Source organism: Protopterus annectens, chromosome 13.part0, assembly GCF_019279795.1.
Source record: "Protopterus annectens isolate FY-2018-M chromosome 13.part0, PAN1.0, whole genome shotgun sequence".
Taxonomy (NCBI): Eukaryota; Metazoa; Chordata; order Ceratodontiformes; family Protopteridae; genus Protopterus; species Protopterus annectens.
The window spans coordinates 547,036,834-547,052,550 of record NC_056747.1 but is presented as its reverse complement, the minus strand read 5'-3'; the positions used below and the strand labels follow the sequence as shown (position 1 = coordinate 547,052,550).

The 15,717-nt window shown below is 38.6% G+C and overlaps 1 protein-coding gene across 2 annotated transcripts in view; it reads right to left on the bottom strand.

Moving 5' to 3' along the window:
• LOC122787461 (protein spinster homolog 2-like) overlaps window positions 1-15,717 on the bottom strand; it is a 792,211-nt gene that overhangs the window by 469,560 nt on the left and 306,934 nt on the right. For both annotated transcript variants that reach the window (XM_044054193.1, XM_044054194.1), the window contains exon 3: window positions 1,233-1,369. In XM_044054193.1, coding sequence (XP_043910128.1) covers window positions 1,233-1,369 — 137 coding nt within the window. The remainder of the gene's footprint in view (window positions 1-1,232; window positions 1,370-15,717) is intronic.

The following is a 15,717-nucleotide window of genomic DNA, read 5'->3' as shown; positions in this document are numbered from 1 at the left end:
ATCTCTTCTCTGAGTTTGTGTGTGTGTTTTTTTTAATTTTTACCATGTCTGGATATAAAGGGCTAAGGTCAGAGTCACTGGCAAATGCCTGCCTCCTCCTTAGCTCACACCATTACTATGCTAGACATGATGATGTAAACTCAAGCCAGAAGCATAGCTAGGGCAGAGTGAAGGGGATAGATGCCCAGATGCATGGTCTTAAGGGGCATAACTGACAGTTACTAGTGGGGCTTTAGTGCAATATTGGCATGAAGGTACTTTAACTGCTGTCAGAGATGAAGTACTTAGTGGATGGTATTGTAACTCTAGCAAACTGCTTGCTACAGTGTTCATAGATTCATAGGTCCACAGATTAGTACTAGGCTAAATGCCCTTGTGGACCATTTTAAGTCTAGCAAATTACCCCATATAACACTCAACCCCTGCACCTGGTGTCTATAAGGTAAACACCTTAACCATTATGTCAACCTCCCACCCTGCAAATATACATGTATATTTGTACATGTAGTAAGAATCTTGTTAACAATTCAAAATAGATAACATTTACTTTTTATTTGCCCTCAACTCTTATAGGGGATTTTTTGTTGCTTTTTAACTTAGCTGAGGGGTGAAGAAAGAGAAGAACATTCTTGACATACTCCTTAGCCTTGGATGAGGAGTGCCAGACCAAGGAGTAGACCTTTTTATTTTTCTTCTGATTCTCATCTTAGAGTTGAGAGGTGCCAGACCAGGGACTGGCAACATCCACTATATGATCCAACTACAACTCTGGTCCAAGCAGACATGATAGCACCATCTGGAAAGTTCTCAGAAATAATCTTGTTTTATTTTAAATTTAAAGTACTGCATTATTCAGAGATTTTACTAACTTGTATAACCACCTGCAGAAAAATGACTTTATGAGGGCAGTGATTATTCAGAATGGTTGCCAGGTAGGAAAAATCATTGGATATGATCTTTAAGTGCAAGAGATATGTATCCACAATGCAGTGTATTTTGTATCTTACCATTACAACAAGCAGATAAGGTGTTTATACTCTGGCAATCTTTATGTGAAATCTTATATTTATGTCTTCAACATGTGCAGCTGACAAACCATGTTTCTGGCTCCAATGCAAACAGTTCATGCAATGTACACGCTATTTCCCACTACATGCTTTATAAATACTACATTTAATAAAAATACGCAGTTTGTCCTCTTTACATGCTGCCAGCACAGGAAACTATCTTACCTCTTTTGTGATGAAAGAACTAGAAAAGGTGACAGCAGACCAGAAGAAAATTCCACAGCTGAGAATAATCTTCCTGTTGAATCGGTCGCCAAGGTAACCAAAGATGGGAGCAGCCACCATAAAACTACAGATGAAAACTGTAATCAAAAGGAAAAGGAAAGTCAGATTTAATATAATGTGACCAAATCAAACTAGTATTTGCAAGCAAAGTCCTTGAAGAACACTTGTTACCTAATTAAGCATTGCAGTATATCCGCTGAGAGCAGTGGTACAGACAAATCTGTCCTAATCCTTACACAAGAAGGCATATCTTTGCAAAAGTCAGTTTAAACTAGATATATTTATTCTTGTTGCTAAAATATTTTTTACATTTCATTCTACAGTGTTCAGAGTATCATCTGCTTCAATTGCTACTGTATTTGAAAGCCCCTGATAGGTAGATTTAAGAAACATACTTAGTTACGTTGTTTAAATGTAATGTTTGAGATTCCAGAAAATAGAAAAAATAGGTTATAGGCAAACTCCATAGCAGTAAAGAATAACATAACAGCAAAGGTGCTTCAAGGGTAAAAATATTATAATTCCTGCAGATCTTCATGTCAGAGTTGTACCACATGGGGTACCGAGACAAAAGGAAGGGTTAGTACTAGTGAGAGTGGGGTGCTGACTGCAGCAGTACTGCTAATGCTGGTTATATTATAGGGTGTTACCACAAGGCATAAAATCAGTACTCAAGGTAGCGGGGTAAATCCAATGGGAGTATTGCTGTCATATTAGCAATGTTACCACTAGGCATAAAGTCAGTACCCAATACAGTGGAGTGCTGCTAGTGAAGAAGTATTAGTCCTGGTTACATTTCAGTGATGACAGTAAACATACACTGGTACAACTGCACTGGGCTGCTCTCAACATCAGGATTACCAGTGTTGGTCATATAAGGAGGATGACACTAAGCAACAGTTAGTACTTGTGATACTGGATACTATGGTGTGTCCAGCTGAAGTACTATTACTGCTGATGATATTAGGGGTGTAGCACTAAACAAACAAAGTACTACTAACTGCAGAGTGCTACAAGCAGCAGTACTGTCAGTGCTGACTTCATTAGTTATCCAGTATTAGAGATAGTGTGGGGGGATTCCAGCTGGGGTATTTTAAGTGCTGGTTAGAACAGGGGTGTGACACTAAATCAACAAAAAAGTAATGAATACTATTAATTAATAAGGGTGATACCAGCAGCAATAGTGCTGACTATATCAGTCGCATGGCACTAAGCAGTTAGTACTAATGCTAGTGAGAGTACTGCTGGTGCTGATTATATTAGGGGTGTGACACTAAGCAAATAGTATTACCAATAATAGCAAGCTGCCAACAGCAGTACTGCTAGTACTAATTGCATTAGTGCTGTGACATTAAGCTGTTAGTACTAGTGATAGTGATGTGCTTCCAGCAGGAGTAATGCTAGTACTAGTCACATTAGTGCTGTGACATTAAGCAGTTAGTACTAGTGATAGTGGTGTGCTTCCAGAAAGAGTACTGCTAGTATTAGTTATCTTACCAGTCATAAAGTCCGTACTTAATATAGTGGGGCATTTTCAATGGATAAATATTAGTGCTCATTGCATTAGAGGTGTGGACACTAAACGTACATTAGTACTTGTGACATTGGGTTGCTTCCGTAAGGAGTACTCTTAGTGCTAGTTATGTTAGAGGGTGTTACCACTAAGCATAAATATAGTACTCACTACAGCTGGGTGCTGCCAGTGAAGAACTCTTAGTGCTGATTACAGTAGGGGTGTTGACACTAAGCAATCAGTCAGTACTAGTGAACATAGGCTGCTGCAAGAGATGCCCCTGACAGTATGGGTGCTGGCATTGGTGTTACAAGTCATACTATTGCAGGAGGGAGCAGTGATGGTAGGGTAGAAATAGTAAGGCTGTTTATGCTAGGGATAATTTCAACAGCCGTATAACCAATGTATGTATAGTCTTCCAGTTTCCAGTCATTAACGGTGTTGTCAGCAGTCATGAGGACTTCCTGTCTCTTAACACATACTAAAGAGTCTGGAGGCATCCACTTCTCTACTCAGTCCCTCAACTTACGAATGCTAGTGAGGGTCCGAGAAGTCGATTTTAATAACTGAAATGAAGAAAATCATCCTCATAATTAAACTTCAAATGCATTTTTTTCTGAGTAAAAAATTTGTGGAATGTATCTATCCTCTGTTCCCTAAACACCCACACACAATACTAACACGGGGGTATAACTGGTTCCTAACTGTTCAGTTATCAGGCAAAATCTACTGGTGGATACAAAGTTCAGAACAGACACAGGATAACAAACCACAGTAAAGCAGAGTCATGGGTAAAAATGTAAAAATTAAACAGGCAAAAAGCAAACTGCAACGCTAAAACCACTTTATTAAAACAACAGAGCTTTTGGATTAAAAAATCCTTCATCAGTGTAATTGAAGAACACCATCACTTATAATCCTTTTGTTACCCAATCAGTCACTGAAATAAAGAAAAATATCAGTCCTAGTCCTCTGATACGAGCATATTGTCTGTTCAGATTGGAACCGACACGAGTGGCATGATGCCTCTAAGTGGGCTCTCATGTTCCGTGCTGCTCAATGGTTATTTTGAGCTGGTAGTCATAACTCAGCTATTTTAACATTTCCACCATGTCTTCCTCAATAAGCCATCCATGTGGCCTCCCCTCAGAAAATGAGAGGAGTTTGATGAAGTGTGATCCTGTTATTATCAATGCTAAGACTGTAATCACACATCACATCACTGAGCAAAACACATTTTAAATCTTTAAAAGGATTTTTCATGGCAGCTTTGCTCTGCTGTAATTCAACTGCAGGGACTTACCCCAACATCCATTATGCTTATATACATTAATTCCATGCCTGCCACATCTTGGTGTAAAGGAAACATTCCGAGGTATGGTAAGTTTGATCGTTTGGCAGACATGAAATAATTTGCCAAAGTGTGCTTGTTCTTTGTAGTGTGTAGATGTCGAGTGACTCACTGTGGTGCTGGCATTTTATACTTTTGTCTGGAAGATTAATTTCCCAATCATTCTAAATAATCATTATTTATGAAATATTTGAACGTTTTCCCATTATAATTCAAAATGTCATGTCATAAGATGACTGCATACTATAACTGGGTCACAAATACTAAAGGCTGCACAAGATAGCCTGCTTTTTGTCTAAAAAAAACAAACTCTGATAACTTTGACAAATGTCAGTAATTTGAATCGACATTTTCAATATATAAATGGAATCAGGCTAACTCATTTATATGTTAGCTTCCAATTTTCAAATCCAGCCAAACTATTCATTATTTTTTTTTAAATGCGTTGTATTCATGACTTACAGTTTCACAGTTAGGAATACAAACTAACTGTATTACTGTGCCTGGGCTTGAGGCCCATTAAAACAGAGTCCAAATTGTTAGAAGCAGCAGTAGACTCACCAAACCATGGATCTAATGTACGCTTACACCAATAGAGAAAGTTATAAGTTACAGGGTGTACTGTTAAAATACCACTGTACAATATACTAACCACTAAATCATTCATTATTACTGTGCTTGTATTTGAAACTATAATTTTAACCATTTCCTTCACTAATAATTATACTAAAATGACGTTGTTGTTGTTGACAATAAAACTGTTTTCATGTACCACCTGACTTCTCTGAGCTAACTTAAAAATGGCAGCCCTGTGATTCAGCATTTACAAGCAAATTCCACCTTAATTACATCAGTATAATTTGAGATTCAGAAGCATCTTTTTTTTGCTAAAACGCTGTAATAAATCCAGCTATATCATGCCATTAACACTTTGCTATGTCTCCCAAATAAACACCTCTCAACTTCTAAGAACAAGAAGTCTGGGCAAAGCCATAAATAGTAGAGGAGCAAAGGCCCAAAAATAGGGACACTTTTTTAACAATTGCTCTTACAAATTTGGAAAGGTGACAGAATAACACATTTTGCATTAGTATGAATTTTCTGAAGGATATAAAGTCTGTAACTCAAACATCTGCCATTATATTCTGACTTTAGTCCTCAATGATTTGCCATAAAAATCACAATTTTATGAGAAACGGACCAAAAATATGAGCCAAAATTCTGAACATTCTGCGAAAATCTGTATAGTTGAGAGTTATGCCCACATATATGCTACTGAATTATGTTAATGCACTTTCATATGCAGTTACCTTAATGCATTAGATCTATGGGTTGTTGAGTCTGCCTTTGCATCTAACAATTTGGAGTCTGCATTGAATGACTCTCTAACCCAGACATAATAATGCAAACTATGAAACTATACCCCTCAAATGTATTCCCCATATACTGAAGTTATAAACTTTCTAGATACCACCAATTAGGAACAGGCCACCTAGACAGAACTAATCCTATATTATTGACAATAAATACATAAATAATCCTATACCTTCTCTCTCTCTCTCATATGCTGTTTTCATTATCCCCTATACACAGTGGCGTAGCTAGAGTTTGTGCCACTCGGGGCCGTCATTGAGTTTGCCGTCCCTCCACCCTCACAAAATCATGGTCAAATGGGCCCCCCCATACACAGCCCCCCCAGCCATTCCAGTGTCCCATTACTTCGCTATTTCTCCCCATTTACCACAAACACTGTAATGTGCATACTGCTTTATACTTTATTTCTACAATGATTATTCAGATTTCATCTAAAAGTTTTATTTTAAATTTTATATCACAAACACTGATAGACATCTGCTAAGCAAAGCAATACAGTCTCACAATGAAAACAGACTTAGCATTAAAACTTCTCTGCCCTTGAAACTCACATTAATTGAAACAGCATTAAAACCTACATTCAAAGAAAATGCATCTGGCCAGTGGTGGATAAAGTTTACCTTTGGGTTCTTTTCAAATCATAGGCCCCTTGCGCACTATTTAGGACCATGCAAATATACATGTGTTCTTTGATTCACTTTCCTGATTGTATTAAATTATATTCCTTGTATGAGAGCACACTTGTTAGAGTGTCTTTTAAAGTTATTGTTTTGAACAATTTTATGGTAAGCAATGAAACAAAATGTATGAACCAATAATGACAAAACTGCCCAGTTTGCTACATTTCCATCATAACAGTCTACTCAAACTTCTGTCATTACAATCCTCCAATATCAGTAAATATGCACAATCTCTGCAGAAGTAAAAGACATCTAAACAATTCCACATTTAAGAGATCTGTAACTAATGAAGAGGTTGCTGCTAGCAAACAATGTTATATTTCATTGTTTCATCTACAAATAATGTCTGTTGCCCTTTGAAGAATGAATTGCCTGTGTTACATTAAAAATGATAAGCTAGTAATATTGCAATAGGGAATGGATGGAAAACTGATAACATATTCATAATTACTAGGTATCCTCTCCAAAGGGCATTCTCAGACCTGCAGCATCTACTCCCTTTAAAGTACGACACAGTACAGTATCAGCAATCCATCTACATACTGTAGGAGTAGAACCCATAGCCTTCTGCATCAAAATCAAGTATACTACCTGTTGTGGTACTAACAATGCAAACAGACCTGGCATGTGCAGTACTAAACTTCTCTTCCCCCGAAGCTCTTAGCTCTTTGTAAAATCCAATTGACTCTCAACTTTGCAGCACAAGAAATCTGGATAAAGCCAAATTTTATTGGGGGGAACAGAGGCCCAAAACCAGGGACACATTTTAAACATTGCTTGCATAATCTTAGAAAGTTTCTAGAATAAAATATTTTGTGTTACCATGCATTTCCTAAAAAGACAGGAAGACTGAAACTTAAATGGACATCATTATTTAGTGAATTCTGTTCTCACTGGTTTGCCAGAAAACCACTAATTTTAAGAGGAACAGACCAAAAGTATGAGCCAAACATTCCAGACATTCTGTGAAAATCTGGACAGTTGAGAGCTATGTACAACACCTTGACTCACAAGTGGTGGTATGGGTAGAGAATTCAGGCTACTGTTTCTTGTACCCAAGGTACGGGGTTTGAGCATGAGTAACACTAACCACCAGGTATACCTAACTGGGGCATATTTACACACACACACACACACACACACACACACACACACACACACACACACACACACACACACACTTGAATAGCAGTAACAAGAACACCCCCTTCCCTTGAACAGCAGCATAATTCTGGCAGAAAAAACACACGCAATTAAACAGCAGCAATACTTGAAGCAGGAATAATTCTGTCAGCAAAATGCTGTACTGTGAAATTTGAAATTGTGTGGGCAGATAGGAAGGGCATGACGTCTGTGTGACAATGCATGCAGACGCACAGATGTGATGCGACTAGCCTAACTATGGGACCATTCTTAAAGAAGAACGATGCCCTTAAAAAACATTTTTGTAATTAAACTGTTAAAGTAAATGTCGACAGTCCCCAAAGTGCAGCCTGGGGCAGAACGCCCCTATCACTTCCCTCTAGCTATGCCACTGCCTCTACAATACTGGTATCTCTCCTCCTACATAATGTTATAACTTACTACTCAACTAGACCCTTCATTGCATTTTGCACACTTTACAAATCTTTCTGTAGTGAAATGTAAAAACTCTAAACTTCTTTACAAAGTTTTCCTTTCTACAGAATAAATCCATTTACTTCCTACAAGAATTTAGAGCTACCAAAACAGTATAGACTTATACATATTGATGTAAATAATTTTGGTTTGCTTTTCTGAGAAATACTGAAGGTTGTTGAAGCTAACAGCCTATATTTTGTTTTTCTGAGACCTGCATAAAATTCACTTATTAATTTAAATGTTTTCTGATGGAGCTTTTCTCTCTGGGCCCCTGTTGAAAATGGGTTTTGCCCAGTCAGACTTTCCTGGTCAACAAAGACAGACAAAGAAAGAAAGAGGTAACTATGAAATAAGATACTCAAATGAGGTATAGTGCAGAGGCCAGTTTAACACAAGAGCATGAGACAGAGACAAAGCTGAATGCTTTCATCTCACAACGATGACTTCTAGCCTACCATAATAACTTCTGGGATACTTACTATGTTTGTACAATGGGCATACTTGGTAAATATTACTTCTTTTTAAAACTCTAAGTTCAGCTGGGATGTTGCCTAACCCAGCATCTGAGCTGAAACAAATAAATCATAAAATGTTCTTCAATAGTCATCCAGTATTCACTTTACTCATTTCAAAATCAGATGTAAATTGTTCTGTGTGCATGTCTTAAAGATATATTGATGGTGTTACTGTCTCCTTAAACGTGAAGACAGCAAGAAAAAGGAGGATGACCAGAAAGCAGATAAAGAGCAAAAAATGTTTCCTCTGCCCTGTGTTTTTGATACTTGTCAAAAGGACTGCAAGATGGGAAAAAGCTTTCTACTACCTGTCTTCTCCACTTATGCAAATATTTCAGCTCTCTAGAGACTGTCATTGCCTCAGACACACCTGCCAGGTACCATTAACCACATAATAACTAGTTGGGATTCCATCTGGTGCCTCACTTCCACCAAGACTGAATAATTCAACCACTGTTGCTGGGGAAAATGTTTTAAAACAGAATCAGAATATGTCTGTACTTAGGAAATTCCTCTCTACATAGCAGAGCTTATTTTTGGACACTGCTGACTGCATACAGTGGTAACTGGATAATTGCAGGCTGTTTTCACATGTACTCAGACGTTTCATTGACTGTCAGTTTCAGTCTAGGAAGTTAATAAGTACGACTGAATAACCTTCTTTCATCTACAGTAAAATATGAATCCCTCTTCTGCCCTGGGTCAATTGCTTAGGACATGGTATCTGATAAGGCACAGACTGTAGAACTCTGTCACAATGAGCACCTCTCAAACAACTGAAGAGCCCTTGAGCCCTTGTGGGAATAACAAAAGTACTTTGGGCCTTCCCAAACACATATACAGTATTGTACAGAAAGAGACCATTTCAACTCTCATCAAGCAAACATATACATAGACAAAATAAGCATCCTTCTTTTGCTATTCATTTTTCAGTTGAATGTACATATTCATGGACTGTTGTCCTGTATTTGGCATTTGGACTGATTTCTCATATAAACAATACTGAATTTTAAGTGCAAAGCATTTCAGACTTGCTTGGGCCTATTCGCTGGGCAGAAAAATGTTTTTTAAATATCCACCATCATAATGACAGAATGACCCATGTGATGAATTAACACGTCTCCACACCCTCAGAGTACTCCCATAAACCCTGCAAACTAAATTTTCTGGTGCACTTCTTCCTCTGACTGCATTAAAGGAAGGCATCAGGATTACTACTACGCAAACTCTAGTTGTGAAAAAGTCAGGGATTATATTTAATTTTGCCTATTGGTTAACTGGGTAAGTGAAATAGGCCATCTAATACTTTTTAGCCACTACTGAGGCCATAAGGGACAGTTTTAGAAAAGACAAACAGCACGGCTTTGGGAAGAGTGAGGAAATTGTATTATTATGAAAAAGCCTATATAGCCATGGGGAAAATGTGAAAATCTGACCATAGGTTAGGACCGAACCTCGGAACTCTGAGGTAGAAATTGTAACCACTGAGTCATCTTGTTTATACCATATAGCATAACTGGCTTCACAGTTTCACCAACATTCTTCTGGAGAGGAGTAGATGTTGTAGTTGTTGTTTCTTTCGGCTTTTCCCGGTTAGGGGTCGCCACAGTGGAACTCCGGTCCGCTAATGATTGGCAGTAGATTTTTATGTGCCAAGTTGCTGGCCCTGACGCACAACCTTCAATAAAGGTACGCCCATTCACGCATGTCTCCACACAGAAGACGCTCTAGCTGAGAATTGAACAGGACAACGTCTTACTGTGAGGAGACAACACTATGCAGTACCACCACCACAGTCTGGAGAGGAGTAGATAAGCTGAATTAAACAAGACCATTTTGTAAAGTCTGTGGATAGCATTCACAGATATCAGTTATGCAGACTCCAGTATGCCTCACTTAAACAACACAAACCAATTGTCAACAGAAAAAACACAAAGCTGAACAAATGGGATCAGTCTGTCAATTCATTGCTGTGTCCAAGGTCCTGTATTCATTTTTTCAACAGTAAATTGCTTCTTAAAAAAAAGAAAGACTATCCTTTCATAATTATGGGGATTAATTAGATACTGCAATCAAACCTGTTCATTTAATGAATGTGAGGAATTTACTGAGCAAAAGTTAATTTCTAGGCATAACTTTGAGGACGAGGAAAGGCAAGTAGGAGACATAGTTGGAGTTATGCGAGTACAACTATGCAGTATGTAAAGTGGCAAGGACAAATTACTTCTGAAAGCAAAGCAAAATAGAAAGAACTACATAAATGCATCCCACAACACTGAAGACATGAGCTGCCATGATCAGAAACCAAATGAGGAAGCAAAGAAGAAATACGCATAAAGTCTGGGGGCTTGGGGTGACTCATGACTTAAGATGTAGAAAAGGTCATCAGAGAAGGTAAGTACAACATGAGTACTTGAAATACAGCTATTTCAGGTACAACAGTACTATTTCAGAATGGCCAGTGAATGGACAAATAAGAACAATGGAAGGGATCCTTACTAATTTTGTGAAAGTGAAGCAGTCAAATGTACTTTTGATAAAAAATAAAATAAAAAAAAATAAAATAAAATAAAATTGACTCGAGGTATATCTGATCAAGTTTCTACATCTGCAATTTTGGGTGGAGTTTCTACATGAGGTGTATATCCGCATCTAATATAATCAGTTCTGGGGTCAGTCAAGGAGTTATTTTAACAACTACATCATTAGTTTTCTCCATGTAATGTGCACTATTTGATCTGAAACATTTAGCCCTAGATATGCATTTATAGTGATTTCAGCTCATTCTTTCTTTCTTTCGTAAATATTCCCCACTGTAGTTGCTCATTTTGAGGAACTTGCTTTTGGACAACTTAGCAAAAACACTGATTAATAATGCACAGACTGGAACGCATTCACTTCAAAGCAAAAAATGAAATATAACCACAGGCTGGTCCAGAGTATAAAACAAACACTTTAACAAAACAATAAATAGCACAATGGTGCCCTGTAAAAAGCAGTTACAAATCCAGGTTACAAGTCTGTGTGCTTTCACCTATCCATAGGCATCATCAGAGTCATAGTAACACTCGTTCATTCACAATTTGTAGCCAACCTTCTAAAAGCACTTCCTGTTACAACCTTAATTACTATTAACAAATTGTTAATTGTAATTAAGGTTGTAACAGGAAATGCTTTCAGGTGGTTGGCTAAAAATTGTGAATGAACGAGTGTTACTATGACTCTGATTGCCTATGGATAGGTGAAAGCACTCAGTCTTGTAACCTGGATTTGTAACTGCTTTTTACAGGGTACCATTGTGCTGTTTATTGTTTTACTAAAGTGTTTGTGTTATTCACTGAACCAGCCTGTGGTTATATTTCATTTTTAGTGATATTAGAAGTTGGTGGTTGACACTTCAAAACAAACTGGCTATATTTATTAAAATAAAGAGAAGACTACAAGCAGGAATGGAAAGGCACTAGATGAAGTTTGGTCAGTAAAGAGTTCTAGAGGGAAGGCAGATGACAGAGGGTGGCCACCAATCTAGAACATAAACAGAGTGAGGGGAAAGAACTGCTGCACAAATCCTTGGAAATTTCACGTAGAAAAATTGGGTGGGGGGGGGTAAAAGATGAAGAAAAATGTAAAGGAAGGGGCAAAGGTATCTTAGTACTGCTTATCAGTTACAGCCCTTTTATGATAACAGCATATGCATCCACTATAATGCGTGTAGCTTTTGTGCTGTTAAAAAAGCAGTAGCAAATATAATGCAGCAACAGATGGTGCAGTAAACTGCAATTAGAGTGGTGTATGAAAATCTGTTTTGATTCCGCCCCTAGCATATGTCCAGGTAGCTTGGCGGATTTGTTCTCAACTTTCTTTACAAGCAGCAGTTATAATGTCTCAATGAGAAAACAAATAGAATTAGGTGCATTTTAGCTGTAGACATGCTAATTATGCTTCCCAAAAAAGGGCCTTTTCAGTTTCTATGTGAAAGGTGCCTACTCCAATCCTGCCCTTCCCTAGTATGTGCAGGACCTATAATTAGTTTATTTTTAGAACCTAATGCTTGCCAGAATTTGTGACAGGAAGCCTTTAATGATGGTCGGTTTTAAAATTCAGCTATTTGTTCAAGTAACCTCCTTTTTATGAGGAGGAAAATATTAGTTGCACATATTTCAGGTACTTTTAACTCACAAGGGAGTCTTTCATCAAAGAATGACCTGAATTGCCAATAACTGATAACACCACAATTTCATCTGACAGAGTAAGTCACAGAGGGAAAACCTTTAAAATATTATTAGCAACTACAATAAGGGCTCTATTCTATTCTTTAGCAACATGTTCTATCAGCTCCCGGCAAATGCATCTCATGCGGAATAAGTCTGTCAGTCTCTTTTGGTTTGTTTTTCCTACATTTCCTTCATCGATGACAGCCTTTCAATTCATTGACATTTAAAGGAAGGAAGAGGCTTGCTGATTTGGGTGATGGTGGCCCTACATTGGTACTGAAGCTGTGAAATAATGGAAGATACAAAGGATGGTACAGCAATGTTCAGCTTAGTCCACACCACCAGTTCTCAATTGCCCCAGTTCACGTGTGTGCAAGGTCATTCTTAATCCATAGCACATTTGTCATGCCCCCACTGAGGCATGTGTTCCATTTTACCATATGTAGTGCAGTATATAGCTAGAGGAAGTAATGTTATGAAAACCTCTCTTGCCTCCTTGGGAGCCGTATAGCATTCCAATAGCTATAAGAGGACAGCACCACGATTCAGGTCTGGAATTTGAAATTCCAGTGTAAGCACATGGAGCTTGCCTTCACAACCCATTCAGACTAACTAACCTTTTTCTTTTTTTACCCCATCTGCCTGCTGACCATTAGCCCCACCCCCATGACCTATAAAGACTATTTGTTCTTCATGGGAGTGAGAGACATCACTGGTCCATTCATTCTCAGTGAGGTGAAAGCTGATCATGGGGGATCAGCATCCATACATCATCCCCCCATGCTCAGCAACTCCCAACTTTCCCTTAGCAGCTTCCAAAGGCCTCTAGTACTTCCAGCCTTTGGTGGAAGATTATGCAAGCTTCCTTGTATGACTACCTCCTGACCTATGCAGCTACCCTGCAGAAGAGCATCCCTCTGGCCTAGATTCTGCAGACAGCACCACCCAGACCTCCCACTGGCCATCACTAAGTGTTAGGTTAAGTTGCCTTGCTCCAGGATTGGTGAGTTGTATGCTGCTCACTCCTGTCATCTCACCCCCAACTCCCTCCACTGAACAGGGGTCATGTGAGATCAAGCTATGTCATTATCCCTCTGTGCCATGGGTGCATGGTTCTTTTACTTATTTAATAGGAAAGCTGGCAATGATCTAAATACTGTAACCCTAGATAAAACAAAAAATGAAACACACAGACTAAAAATAAGTACTTTAATTCCTTCCAAAAGTAAAAAATAAAAAGTAATGAAAAGTTATATTCACTAGCATGAAAGTGAATCCGTGCCTACTGGAATATAACCTTGCAAAGTCACCTACATGACTTAATATACATGAGTGACAATGAATGGGCCATGAAAAATGTACTGATGCCAAGTTGTGTACTACTGCAGCGCAAGGTCCTTATAACCTGGATGGCTTCATAACCAGGGATGTGGGTAATGATTTTGTAAAGCAGGGCTTGTAAAATGATTTCTTAGTGGGACACAAATGTTTTCTGGAGCTGAATGGTGTATTGCTTGTGTATTGAAATGCAAATGTGACAATCTTGGCATAAACTGCTTCAGCCTCAGTAGAATGGTATATGCTATTATATAACTCACTTAACATCTTTTGACTTCCAGGTTGCATCTCCACCACAAATGACATTTTTTAAACATATTTTTTGAGCCCCACTGGTAATATGATCATTGACAATCAGCTGCTCCTTATGACCTCCCTCCCCCAGTCCAAGAAATCTGGCTATACTGGGGTCACCACTACAAGGGTGAAATCCATGAGTACTGATCTCTCTTTCTATTGCCAGGAAGGAAAGTTGGGATAGTCATGCAACAGTATTGTTAAAGGTGAACAGTGGGATTTGTAAATGCTAGGAAAACAACCACATTGGTCAATAACACACTGTATACATTACTACATACCCATTACAGTTGGCTATGCAATGTGCTCATTACTGCACACAGTCAATTACATGCTGTGTGCACTACTGGATACCAGTTACAGTCGGTTCTATATACTGTGCACTACTATGCATCCATTATGGTCAGTTACACATTGTGTCACTATTGTGCAACCTTTATGGTGAGCTAGATGCTGTGTGTACTACTGCATACTCAATATGGTCATCTACACATTGTGTGCATAAGTGTATACCCATTATGGTCAGCTATGCACCATGTGTTCTACTGCACACTCATTATGGTCAGCTACCCACAGTGTGTTCTATTGCACACTCATTATGGTCAGCTACACACCGTGTGTACTACTGCACACCCATTATGGTTGGCTACACACTGTGTGTACTACTGCACACCCATTATGGTTGGTTACACACTGTGTGTACTACTGCACACCCATTATGCTCAGGTACACACTGATTACCGACTACTCCATATGGTCAGCTAGAGTACAAACACTCCTTGGCTGGGTGTTCTTGTGTTCATGTGCATATGGTGCCCAGTTCTCAGGCCTTCTCCAACATGGTGATTCAGCAGCAAGACTTTTGCCAAATCCCTCATTACTCAGAATGGGTGAGCTGGCAGTAACCACTCACTTCTATCTTTCCCCACCTGGTTATACTAGTACCTGTGCTTTTGCAGAAACCCTGTTCCCTTCCTCTCCTGGTTGCACTAGTACCAGTGCTTCAGCACAAACCCTATTCCCTTCCTCACCTGGTTGCACTAGTACCTGTGCTTGGCACAAACCCTATTCACCTAGGCCACAGTTAGCGCTGTATTCCTCTGCTCCACAAAGCTGGATGAAAAAAAATTACCTATAATTTAACTGTTTATAGTATACTGCAAATAAATAAATTAATTAACAAATACGTTTTCAGTAATTATTCGCCCTTCAACCTGGGAGTGAGCACGCTTTTGCAGTTACTGACACAGATGTAGATACTGTATGGCTGTTTGGCAGGTATAGTGTCTGTAACTTATGCTACAATCTGCTGATGAGCTGACAGTTTTTTTATGTTCAGACTGTTTGAGAGTCTGCATATCATACAAGTTATGGTGTGACTGTGATATATACACATTTATATCATAAAGCATCCCTTTCTGGACATACATTTTAACAAAAATAAAGCAGTGATAAGAAGCAAGACTTGCTTTAGTACAAATGTTGACAGTTACATAATTATATGAGATATTGTAATGAACTTC